The sequence below is a fragment of the Scyliorhinus canicula genome, chromosome 13 (assembly GCF_902713615.1).
Source record: "Scyliorhinus canicula chromosome 13, sScyCan1.1, whole genome shotgun sequence".
Taxonomy (NCBI): domain Eukaryota; kingdom Metazoa; phylum Chordata; class Chondrichthyes; order Carcharhiniformes; family Scyliorhinidae; genus Scyliorhinus; species Scyliorhinus canicula.
Genome location: NC_052158.1, coordinates 152,109,293 through 152,122,803, shown reverse-complemented (window position 1 = coordinate 152,122,803; position 13,511 = coordinate 152,109,293). Strand labels below are relative to the sequence as shown.

Here is a 13,511-nt window from a genome sequence, read left to right as displayed (position 1 = left end):
CTTTTTCTTTCTTTATGGCATCTTCCCACTATTAATTTAGGAGATAACTACTTGCGCATGAATTTGCAGCCTGCTGTTTACATATGTTATAACGCACAGTTTAATAACCTAACATACACTGCAATATGGGGATGGAAAGAATGAGTGGTGCAGAGCAGTAATGTTCCACAGAAAATACCTATCTATCAAGACAGCTTTTCGATATGCCTTTAAATGCCGCCTCAAATTCTATTTAGCTAACCATTCCTTTTTTAGCATCTGCTAATTCTTCGGTTTTTGCTCAGTGTCTGCTTCTCTGCATAGCACGTGAGTAGTTATTTCTTCACTTATGGTATTATGTAACAGCAAGGTGGTGGTTGCTGAGTTTTGAATTTACAGCATAACTCCCAGCCCTGTCAGAATCTCAGGTGATGTAATAACTATATAAATGCTGAACGATTCTGAAGGTCTGCAAATGGCCTTGTCGTTTACTAACTTTGGACGCCTGCTGCTTAAGTAATTTATTGAAAATAAAAATCTTTATGCAGTTTGTTTATATATTTTTGTTTTCATACTTGCATTGATTTCATTTTTCCACATAGATTTTGAGTTGAAGAGGTGGATTGTAGAATCTGACAATTTGGTTACCATGTAAATGCTTTCAGATAAATATTTTGGGGCAGTAATGGCAAACAGTTTCTGCTACAATGGTACAATTACCTATTCTCTGGTTTAGTGGTGAATGCCTTATTGTACTTGCAGTACTGTGAATTATAATGTATTTATCTGAAGATACTGATTGATGTCTAAAATCCTCAAACTCCTTGATCCTAACTCTAGCAATGTCAATACAAAATTTCAAACAAGAACCCTTTTAAAGAAAGACTGGAAAATTACATTTTTACATAGATTTCATGGAATTTACAATGCAGAAGGAGGCCATTCGGCCCATCAAGTCTGCACCGGCCCTCACAAGCCCACATCGCTACCCTATCCCTGCAACCCTGTAACCTCCACGTAACCTTTTTGGATACTAAGGGCAATTTAGCATGGCCAATCCACCTAACCTGCACATCTTTGGACTGTGGGAGGAAACCGCAGCACCCGGCGGAAACCCGTGCAGACCACACAGACAGTGACCCAAGCTGGGAATCAAACCTGGACCCTGGAGCTGTGAAGCAACAGTGCTAACCAATGTGCTACCATGCTGCCCCAAATTGCATATATTCATTAATTTAAAAAAATCAATGAACTAATCCTCCCTATGATGCTATTTGTAGATTTTTGGTTACCAGCGATTATCTAACATATTGGACATCTTTTCAACCCTCATTGTCTGCCAGCATTCATCACGGACAGTGCTGAAAAAATGGTGAAATGCTTGATAATGTCTGTGTTCCTTAAACTTCATGTTGAGTGAGGCATTCCCACCTCCTCCCCACTGGAGATAACATTTCTGATGGCAACAACATAATGGCTAATGAGGGAAGCATGACACTGTTTGGACCAGCTGCATGTTCTAATGCAGCACATTTGCAACCCCGGTGGTGATGGTTGTCGCTGAATGTGTGTAAGCACATACAACGTGCTGCAGGTCCCACCAAGGAAAAGTTGGATTTTGAAATTTAAAATCATGTGCCTGGGTAGCAGACTGACAGCATCTTTCTCCCAGTGCAACAAGCCACCAAGTTCTCCAGTAACATGCTTCCACTCCGATTGATGGGCATCTGTGAGGTGAACTGAAATGCCTGGCCTCACTTATGCCATGGAAGTGGCTTAGTGCCAAAGCTGAGGTCATTCAGTTTCAAACATGGGGTGGGAGTATGTGAAAATGTAATAAGTACAATTGCCTCCAATTTTGGGTCCTTGGTTTAAAACAATATGTTTTTTAAAATTTGGAGTATCCAATTCTTTTTGCAATTAAGTGGCAATTTAGCGTGGCCAATTCACCTACCCTGCACATCTTTTTGTGTTATGGGGGCGAGACCCACACAGACACGGGGCAAATGTGCAAACTTTACACGGACAGTGACCTGGGGCTGGGATTGAACCCGGGTCCTTGGCGCCGTGAGGCAGCCGTGTTAACCACTGCGCCGCCATGCCGCCCTGGTTTAATACTATATCATCAACGACTTGCCTTGCTGCAATATGAAACCATTGTCAACTGCCCTTTATGGAAAATTCTCATCCTTGTCCCCTTTATCCTTTGCAGCTATATCTAATCTTTTCTGTCCAGGGTTTCCTCACAGGCCTATGACGACACTTCACAAAACTTCCTTGTTGAATTATTTCAGTCTGGTTTCACTCTGTCCACCAATGTGAACCCGTTCCATTTGAAGTCATGAATTTAAAAACAAATTGTGACTGGAAATCTAACACAATCTCCTCATATGCATCTCTGTGGTATTCATTATTGTCAGTGTTCTACCCTCCTCTCCTCTCTATGGTACCTTCTACTCCAAAATGTCCCAGAAGATCCAGCACATCTTTGACGATGTGGGGAAAACTAGCAATGTCCATCCCGAGTTGTCCAGGTGGTAATAAGAGTCAACTGCATCTTCATTGATGTTTTCGTTTCTCCTCTCCAAGATTCTATTCTTTGTCACTTATTGCCTTTGTCCCTTGGAATCATTGCCCACAGGACTGGGCCTGTTTTTGTATGTATGCTCTCAACATTCTGATCAATCTTTACTACAAGCCTTGATTCCATGACCTTCTGTGTATTGTCAGACTGTCCATGGGCTATTTCAATATGTTTAAGGTGGCATAGAAGCAAGTTGTATTAGGTTTATGTATTCAGCGACAGTAGGGAAATAAGTAAACGTGCTATTTGTATAACTGCTGTTCAGGCTTCATTGACTGAAAACACAGGACACAACTTTGCTCCAGTTGTATTTCTTTTCCTTGGACATTCCCACTTCCTCTGGTTTATTCTTATTCTGGACTGTTGCCTGTTTTTACACCAAAAATCCTTCACCTGTCCTTGGTGAGCCTGTGTCTTGTCTCCTTTATCCCTAATTACCTTTACTTCTAACCAGTGGGAAAAACATTTTGAAAATAGCAGAGTGCCATGATGCACATGCTTCCCTTATATTTTGTGTTTGCCTATGGATAAATCGAGATGAAAGCTAGACTTGGCAAACCCAAATGCGCAGTGATACTGATCATGCTTGAATGAAACGGAAGTAATTGTAACTATGTTAAATATTATGCTGAGATAAATTTGACCAGATCCTATTTCCTGCTGTAACATAAACAGAAACTAATCTTGTTCGTTTCGATTTACTCCCTACTTGATGATTTTACTGCTAAGTTTGCAGCATCCTAGGAAAATGCCTTTATGATCAAATTTATGATAAAGTCAGACAGGTGGTGTTAGCTATAGGCCCTTAACATTTCACATCACCTGTTTCTGCCACCGCCTCAGTTCATTTGCTGCTGAAAAGCTCATCAAAACCTTTGCTATCTGAACTCAGCTATTTGAGTTCTCTTCTGACTGATGTTCACCTTGCATGCTCTGTAACTTAGCTGCCTGCCTGTTTCCTAACTTGCGTTGAATCCCATTCATCCATCATCATTGCTCACCTACATTGATTTTCAGTCCAGTAACATCTCAATTTGAAAATTACCATTGTTTTTAGATTCCTCCATGGCCCCTCTCCTCCCTACCTCCATAACTTCCAACCTACAACCTTCCAAGATGCCTGTGCTCCTCCAATTTTGAACTCTCGTGCAATGCCAATATTCTTCACTTCAACATTGGTGGCCGTACCTTCAGCTGCCTAGTGCTAAGCTCTAGATTCCCCCCTCTGAGCATCTCCCCACCTCTCTCCTCCTTAAAAGTTACTTTGCCTGTCCTAATATTTCAAAAATGATTATAAATTTGCTTAATTTCTCCTTTGGAGTGCTTTGGGCCATTTTGCTACATTAAAAGTACTGAATAATGTCAGGTTGTTATTGTAGCACAGAACACTGTTTGAATCCTGGAATCTAATTTACTCTAGTGTTGTTTGTAAATGGCCTGCCCGTAAGACTTTCTTTTCCAGATATCTGCCACAGTAATGTGAAAAATGAATTTATACTACCTGGTGTAATTTTTATATGTAAAACTGCAGTCTGTCTGCCTTGCTTTTATGTTTTTGTCTCATGGTCCATTCTACACTGAACATGAAGGACCGAAAGACTAGTTATGGATCAATTAAAAAAAAAAAATCTTTATGGTCACAAGTAGGCTTACATTAACACTGCAATGACGTTACTGTGAAAACTCCCTAGACAACACATTCCGGCGCCTGTTCGGGTACACAGGGAGAATTCAGAATGCCCAGTTCACCTAATAGCACATTTTTCGGGACTTGTGGGTGGAAAGCGGAGCACCTGGAGGAAACCCATGCAGATATAGGGGGAACGTGCAGAGTCTGCACAGACAGTGACCCAAGTTGGGAATCGAACCTGAGACCCTGGTGTTGTGAAGCCACAGTGCTACCCACTGTGCTACCGTGCTGCCCAGTTAGCTAGTGACATTGCATTCTCTATGTATTCTTGAACTTCTTGTGCCCACTACTGTTTCAAAATACTTTTCTCTCTCTCTCTCTCTCTCTCTCTCTCTCTCTCTCTCTCTCTCTCTCTCTCTCCCTCTCTCTGGCAATATGGTGGGAATTATGATGATGGGAGGAGGATGTAGGAAGCTTTCTTTGGTAGAGAATCTGATGCCTAAACTGCAAAATTCAAGCACATGGGATAGGAGGTAATACAATGGTATGGATTAAGGATTGGTTAACAGTCAGAAAACAGATTGACAGGGTGTTTCTTGTGGGGTGCTGCAGAGATTCGTACTGGGGGGGGGGCAGCTACTGACAACATATATACCAATGAATTGGATGGGACCAAATGTAATATTTCTAAGTTTGCGGATGACACAAATCTAGGTGGGAATGTGTGTTAAGAAGATATAAAGCAGCTTCAAGAGCGCAGTGGTTAGCACTGTTGCTTCACAGCACCAGAGTCCCAGGTTCGATTCCCGACTTGGGTCACTGTCTGTGCGGAGTCTGCATGTACTCCCCGTGTCTGCGTGGGTTTCCTCCGGGTGCTCTGGTTTCTTCCCACAAGTCCTGAAAGACGTGCTGTTCGGTGAATTGGACATTCTGAATTCTCCCTCGGTGTACCCGAACAGACGCCGGAATATGGCCACTAGGGAATTTTCACAGTCCCTTCATTGCAGTGTTAATGTATGCCTACTTGTGATAATGATAAAGATTATTATTATTTGGGCAGACTTTGTGAGTGAGCTAGAACATGGCAGATGGAATTTTATGTGGACAAATGTCAATTTACCCACTTTGGTGGGAGGAACAGATGTGCAGAGTATTTCTTAAATGGTAAGATATTGGAAAGTGTAGATGTACAAAAGGATCTGAGTGCCCTCATCAGCAAGTCACTGAAGTCCAACATGCTGGTGCAACAGGCAAAATTGGCAAGAATAATGGTATGTTGGCCTTTGTCGCAATAGGATTTGAATATGGGAGTAGCAATTCTTTCTTCAGTTGTATAGAACCTTTGTTAGACCACATCACAGTAGCACAGTTACACCACAGTAACATTGCAGTGTTAATGTAAGCCTACTGTGACAATAATAAAGATTATTATTATTGTGTACAATTTTGATCCCCTTACCGTAGGAAGGATATTATTATTGCCATATGGGAGGTGCAATGAAGGGGCTAGATTTTTTTTGGACTGAGATGAGGAAACATTTTTTTTGGGTTGTGAGGAATTTTCTACCCCAGTGGGCTGTGGAAGCTCTGACATGGAGTATGTTTGAAGCAGAGATTGATAGATTTCTAAATGTTACTGACACAGTAGGATATGGGTATAGTATAGGGAAAAGGCACCAAAATGGATGATCAGCCATGATATTATTTGCAGAGCAGATCCGATTTGCTGAATGGCGTGCTCCAATGTTCCTATGACAACCTTCTGTGAATTCAGAAGCTGGCGGTGAGGGGCAAATATGCATAAACTATTTACATTGCTTTGGATTGACTTAACTTTCAGGATCGACAGCTAACTCTAATGTTCCTTTTTTAGCCATGAGAATGCTTTGTTCAGTAGGTAAGCTTGATATGCAAGAATCAGTCTGTTTAAAATAAAATCTTAGTTTGTTGAATGTATTTATTTTGTGGACCAGGAATAGTTTTGTTTCATACTGAAATTTAGAAGGCACATCTTTGTTCAAAGTACTCTCCCAGTTGGTAATTTTCAGTCTTGTACTCTGTGCAGTGAGAGTCACCTTAGGGACATTGTTTATTTGCAACATTGTCAAGTTAAGTTGAATTTGCCCTGTTGGCGACACAGCAATAAAAAGCACTAAATCGCATGGCAAAAACATCATATTGAAGTTTTTTTTCCCCATAACACAGTAAGTACATGATGAGGCTACTTGATAAAGAATTAAATTCAGGAATATGCAATTACGTTAAAGAAAAACAAATATTCAAATCTTCATTTTTAAGTTAAACTGAAGGAAATGAAGAAGTGCGTGCCCTTGTAATATCATCCATTAGCCACCACAGATAACCATAAAGCTGTACTTTTTAAAAAAGCCTATTAAGGGGCTGCTTTGTTTCAACAGGTTAAGCACCCTCATAGAAATGTAAAAAATGCCAATAATGTGACAAGTTATAATGGCCGCTGGATGCAATCACTGAGTTGATCTTGGATGATGCCAGTGTACCGCAGCAACACTTGCATTCCAATTTGATAAAATTGCTTCCTCAATGGATCTTCAAAATTCCATTTGCAGAATTTTAGTAAATATGAAAGCGGAGACAGTTAAACAAATATTACATGAGTCTAGAAGTTGCTCTGTGGGACAGATCTAATTTAGATGATTTTAACAATTTTACTCCACTGGGTAGGTCATGTTTAATGACATACGGTGGATCGAGTGCTCTTTGTCACCTTGGTTAGTCATTAATTCTATTTTTGATGCAAAAGATGGGCAATTTGCCTACCTGTGCATACATGGTATGACAAATTATCAACCAGTCTATTTTTTTGAAATGCTGGGTTAATGCGAGCTGGTGAAGATATCAATATGGGGAAAGTACCATACTTGACCTCAACCTCATTAATTTACCTATCGCAGATGTGTATGTCTGATAGAATTGGTAGAAGTGATCATTGCACGGTGTTTGTGAAGGAAACTCTAATTTTCACTCTGAGGAAGACCTCTATCATATCATGTAGCACTACACTGGGGCAGACTTAGCGGCGCCAAAACTGAATATCAAGGTGGGGCTGTGGGCCTCGGCTGCAGTGGATTTGTTTTACATGACAATTTGTAATCCTTTGCACATCTGTGCATGCTGATCATGTTCAAGACAAGAGGTAAAGCCTAGTTAAATGCATATTGCAGAAGGGCAATTAAATTCTCTACTGGACATATGTTAGAAAGAGTTAAAACTTGGTCAAGATGCTACAAATGGGTAGATTATTGACAAAACTTGCATCAAAGCTGGCAATAAAAGACCTTTTTTAATTGAGCTGAATTCTTGTGAATTCATCAGGTGTTTATAGTAGGCTGTTTTGGGTCAATTTGGTTGCATTCTCTAAAGTAAACATTCTGTGATCTAGATGAATATTCCTGAATGGTTACCACTGTTGCTTCACAGCACCAGGGTCCCAAGTTCGATTCCCGCTTGGATCACTGTCTGTGCAGTCTGCAGGTTCGCCCTGTGTCCGGGTGGCTCCAGTTTCCTCCCACAAGTCCTGAAGGACGTGCTGTTAGATAGTTTGGACATTCTGAATTCTCCCTCCGTGTGCCTGAACAGGTGCCGGAATGTGCCGACTAGGGGCTTTTCACAGTAACTTCATTGCAGTGTTAATGTAAACCTACTTGTGACAATAATGATTACTATTATTATTAAATGAAGATGAATGGCAGTCTGGCTAAATCTGCCTGTGGTGACTTTGTATTTAGGTACAGCTCTGAATAGGTCCAGTAAAATTACTTCCATAGAAACAATAATACAAGAACAACAGCTGATGTGCTGTTGCCATGGAAGTATTGCTGTCACAAGACTTATTTTTCTGAATTTGGCTAAAGTCTAACTTTATAGGTTGATTGAGCAAGTTTGTCTAATGGTATGTGATATATCTTCCTACTCAGTTCAATGGAGAAGCTCCTGGAGGCAGTAGTTTGGTTTGGTTGGAACAGAGAGTGCCATTAGGCTTCACAATGAAGGACAAAATGCCAACATGTCTAGACATCTTATTTGGAATTCTCCATGCCATCTTTTTTGGCTTTCTCACCTTGTACGAGTTGTATGACCATTGGGAAATACAGCAAAAGTTCTCTTCAGCACAATCTATGTGTAATTCTAGATTGTTTCTAATCCGTTTTAATGATTAAACATAATTAGATGTGACTGAGACTCGTAAATAGCAATCCAGAAATCCGTAATTGTAATACCATGGACTGCACGGCATTTTAATTATTGCATAATCTTAAAAGTTTTAAAGAGAAATCTGCCACCTTGTGGTCAATGTCATGCTTTCAACTGACAGTAATGAGCTTCCTGTGTCATTGTGAAATGCTGCTCTAGTTTATGGTTCCACAATTCACTGTTGCACAAGTGGGAGTTCCGTGCAGCTCATTTGCTCTTGGGTTCCCACTCACCAGACGTTCTAAAGCAGGATGATAGGTTAAGTAAGTCGGAATATAAAATGTGCATAAATTTCCCTTCACTATGTTTTGGAGTATTTGCTGGTTCGGTAACCATGGCAATATGTTTAGTACATTGGAGGAAATTGGGGCATATTTGGATCAGAGCTACTTACAACATGCTTTAGGTAATGGAACAACCTGATCATGGATTCATGGCAGATCTATTGCATTATCTACTTTAATATTGAATCTCTTCCTGTGATTGCTGACAATCTGAGGTGGCCTTGCATTTTAAAAGATACGTAACGATTTTAATTACCTTTTCATCACCTGAAATAAAATCTGTATTGCTCACCTGTGCCCACAGTAATCAGTAATTTTAACCTGTATGATGTCAGAATATTTGAGCCACGGTATAGTTCTGCTGGGTCATTATTACGGTCAATTCCATGTGTATTCCCCTTAATAATAAAAATAATTATATAAAAGATTTATTGCCCTCAAATATTTTCCCATCTTCTAATTGCCCTGCATCTCCTGCAACCAAGAGAACGCAGAGGTGATAACTCTTGGGATTTTCAAATGCTTTGCTAAGAGAGTGAGTAAGAACAGCTTGATGATGACTGTCTGCGGTTTCTTTCCTCTGCAAGGAAAATGACTAGAATTTTAAGAGTGAATATTTTCCATGAAACTTTCAGGTCACCATTGCTATATTTACTGTCACCCCACTTCCCTCTCAATTGCCTCCCACTTAAGAAACACCTTGATTTGAAATTCCCATCCATCTTCAAAGCCCTCTGTAGAGTCCCCCCCCTCTTCATCTCTCCTCCTGTCCACAATCCTCCGATATCTTCCCTGGTCTACTTCTGGGCTTATGAGCAGCCCCATTATCAGCAGCAGAGGCTTCAGTTGCCTATGGCCTAAGCTGTGGAATTCTCCCCCTAGTTCTCTGTCGCTATCTCTCTCTCCCCGTTTCTTGAAGACACTCCTTAAAATCTACCTCTTTTACTCATCTGCCCCATCTGTCTCACTGTCAAATGTTGCTTTATGTTGCCTCTGTAAGGCTACTTTGGGACATTTTATTACATTAAAACACTATTTAAATATTGTTGAGTTTCCAAATTGCTATTTGTAATGTTTTGGTTCATTAAATTCTCATATCCTTTATACCAGTTTATTCAGCCTTCTTGAATGTTCGATGATGTATGTGCATGACGACCCCCGTGTCTGAGGTCAATCTTCCCAATGTCTGGTAAACAGGACACATCTGCTCATGTTCTTATGCAGCTTCCACCTTAACAGTCCTTTGCAACCACGAAAGTCAGATGACCCTCTTGCTCAGGGTTTACAAATGTCTGTGGCTGTCTAGCTCCAATTCCCTTCCTCCTTTTGCTACGAAGTTGCTATCTTTGGCTTCTGACCTACCTTGTGGTTCACCACGGCAGATCTTGTGTCTGGACACCTGTGGTTTACATCGCTGTTCACTTTTTATTGTAGAACCTGACCAAATTTCCCATCACGCTATCTGGTTCGGCTACAAGGGGAATTAGTTTCTGTAATGTCTGTCAAGTGCAATGCTCAATGTTTTCTGCTCAATTTCCCCTTCAGAAAAGAATCCTCACTTTGTGTTTCAAGTATTTCTAGTGGATGAAAAACACACAACTGCAGAACTGCTTCATGTATTGGTTAGCATAATCACTTGCCAACTTGAGGCCAGATTGCTATAATAGAAAGCTTGCCTGCCCAGTGGTTTCAACAACCCAATGTGGAAGAGTTTAAACTATTTTCAGCGCAGTTTCTGATGGGTGCAGCACCACATCGGAAACTGGTCATAAATTAAACCTAGATTCCATGGAGAAGCCATTCGGATGTTATAAAAAATGTAAAACTTTTGGCCAGAACTTTCCTGCCGTTCTTGCCGGCAGGATCTTCTGGCCTGGCTGATGGCTCACCCTCACCGCAGAAGTGAGAGGTGCATTCAGCGGGAAACCACATTGACAACAGTGGGACCAGAGGATCCCGCACTGGCCAATGGTGTGCTGTAGTCTCTGCCATGAAACATGCTGGGAGTTGCCCGGAAAATCCCACTCTTAATATCAATACAGGAGCAAGCAGACTTGACTTTTCAGATGTATTGTTGAGATAAAGGACGGACTGCTTTAATGTTGTTCTGCAAGTATTTGATGTTGACATTAGATGCCCAAAATAGAAAAAGCGTTCCATCCCTATGACTGATATCTATAAACTTTTATGAATATAATATAATTCGCCACAAAGTCACACACCATCTGGAGTGTGAACTACATCACCGTTCCTTTACTGTCATTGGGACAAAATCCTGGAACACCCTAGCAGGGCTATGGGTGTGCCTACACCATGTGGTCTGCGGCGGTTCAAGAAGGCTGCTCACCATCCTCTTGAGGGCATTTAGGAATGGATAATAAATGCTGACCTAGCCAGTGACGCCCACCACCCATGAAAGAATAAACAAATAATTGGCTAATGTGGGCAAAGAGGAGGTGGTGGGGGCTGGGAACTCTGAACTATCCAGTCCTGTGTGCTGAGTGCTTCAAGAGGACTCAATGAATGGCGTTACAGAATTTGAAGGTGACCAGTTTTGCTCTGACAGGTTTAGTGGAGGGGGAGGGAAGTTACCATAGCAAGTCTTTGCCAATAAAATCATGGTTGATTGGATATTATCTTTAAAAAATATTTTTAAAAAATTTCCCCTGATATTCTTACTGTTTTTTTGTCACAAAGTGCAGATGTTGCAAGTTTTTGATTTTTAAAGAATGTTTCAAACTTAATTACTTTTTACTTTTGCAGCAGTATGGCCCTGAGGAACATCAGCTGAAGAAAACGCGGATGGAGAGCACAGATCCCCAGGATGAGCTGCCAGAGAAAAGTCTTGATAGAAAGGTACTTTATAAATGCAATACACAGTACTTTATTTTGGTGGTGAGGTTGGGAGGGAATGGAAAGGAAGATTTCAACAGTTTGAACATTAGCTTACTGCAACAATTTTTGTTTGCTTTATTTTGTAATTTTGGAAATAAATATGCGGGAGGAAGAAACTCGATCACTGTGGCCCTGTGATTTCCAAAGCAGTGCTCTCTCTATGGGCGGGATTTTCCATGCTCCCCGCCACGGGTGTTTTGCGGCAGAGGCGCCCGCTGGCAATTGGGTTTCCCCTTCTGTGCACTCCCGCCACTGGGATGCCCACAGTAGGGGTTCACCGTCGGGTGGGCCAGAAGATCAAGTTTGTTTTGTATGTTCTAGGGAGGGATCCTTAAAATACAGCAGCTTATAATGTGATCTCTGGAATATCTTGCATGCATAATTAATGTTTTTCACTTGAATCATCATTTCATTAAATCGCTAAAGTATTCATTCTTCCCTTTATCAAAGCATCATTATTGTGGCTGCTGAGCTATTCAGTTATCATATCAGTAAAATACTGCTGTAACATTTAGTTGTAGTGTGAATTACTGATCGATCAGTATTATTTTTTGTGCAATGAAAGTTGTTTTTAATTTCGTCTCACAAAAGGACTGGCACCCCAGTTAAAGGACGGTTTAAAATGGTAACTGAATTTGTGTATTTTCTTTATTTTTTTTTTACCCTTTTTATTGCAGGCTGACTCCCAGCATACTCTGACATTCCAGCACTGGTATCCAGTCATCAAGCAAGAAATGGATCATCTGACTCCGCAACATGCTTCAGTTATCCACCCAAGGTATAGACCATATGGAACAGATTTATTCTGTACAGCTTGCACTAAAATGATGTCTTGAAAACTTTAAAGACACTTTGTTGACTTATTTTCTTTCTCTGGAAATAGATGATGCCAAATTGGCTGCTGGCAGAGATATATTATACTTCAAATTGTTATAACAATGGACCCATCTAACCTGTTGTAATTTTACAATAAGCAATTTTTATTTTTTGTTAAATTACAGCAGCTTTGATTAATTTTCCACGAATACATTAAGTAAACCCGTGTCGAGATATTACATAGGATATATTGCACGGAAACAGGCCGTTGAGCCAACCCCTGTGCCATCGATCATGGTCCACTTGAGTGCCCTCCTGTTTTTCCTCATCAAAATGTATCAATCCTAAACTTCTGCTCCCTTCTCCCTCCTATGCTTGTCCTGTTTCCTCTTAGATACATCTATACTGTTCGCTTTAACTACTCTGTAGTGCTGAGTTCCATATCCACCCTTTGTGCAAGTTAAAAAAAATTATATTTTAAAAGATTTAGAGCACCCATTTTTTATTCCAATTAAGGGACAATTTAGCGTGGCATATTCACCTGCCCTACAAATCTTTTTGGGTTATGGGGGTGAGACCTACGCAGACTCGGGAAGAATGTGCAAACTCCACACGGACAGTGATCAGGGGCTGGCATCGAACCTGGGTCCTCGGCGCCGTGAGGCAGCAGTGCTAACCACTGTGCCACCGTGCCACCCCATTTCTGCATAAAGTTGTTTAAAGCTGCCTCTATTGCTCGTGTTGTCAGAAGTCAATTGGTTTGAATCAAGGCTTTGGATCCCTTTATTCTTTCAAAGCAGCTAAGATTAGGACCATATTTTAAGCTGTGGAGAGTAAGCAGGAAACTGAAGCAGTTTCTTATCGTTTACCCCCAATAGTCTGTCTTTGAATACTGGATGTTAAGTCAAATAAGCGGATCTCGACACCTTAACCAAAAGCTATGGTGACTGACCTGTTGCTTCCCTCTTTTTCGTCTTGGCTACAGTTTGATTTTGGTTTGGAAGGTGCAAATTTGTGAAGGAGAAGTGGAGAATAACAAGTCAAGTGGAAGTAATAAAGACCGAGGGCAGCACGGTGGTGCAGTGGTTTG

The 13,511-nt window shown here is 40.9% G+C and overlaps 1 protein-coding gene across 2 annotated transcripts in view; it reads left to right on the top strand.

Annotated features, from left to right (window-relative positions):
- The window catches only part of LOC119975477 (ski-like protein), a 75,810-nt gene that overhangs the window by 39,861 nt on the left and 22,438 nt on the right, over nt 1–13,511 (top strand). The window contains exons 2-3 of one of the 2 annotated variants that reach the window (XM_038815180.1): nt 11,477–11,566; nt 12,283–12,383. In XM_038815180.1, coding sequence (XP_038671108.1) covers nt 11,477–11,566; nt 12,283–12,383 — 191 coding nt within the window. Of the gene's footprint in view, nt 1–11,473; nt 11,567–12,282; nt 12,384–13,511 lie in introns of both variants that reach the window. The other variant, XM_038815179.1, reaches the window with a different exon arrangement.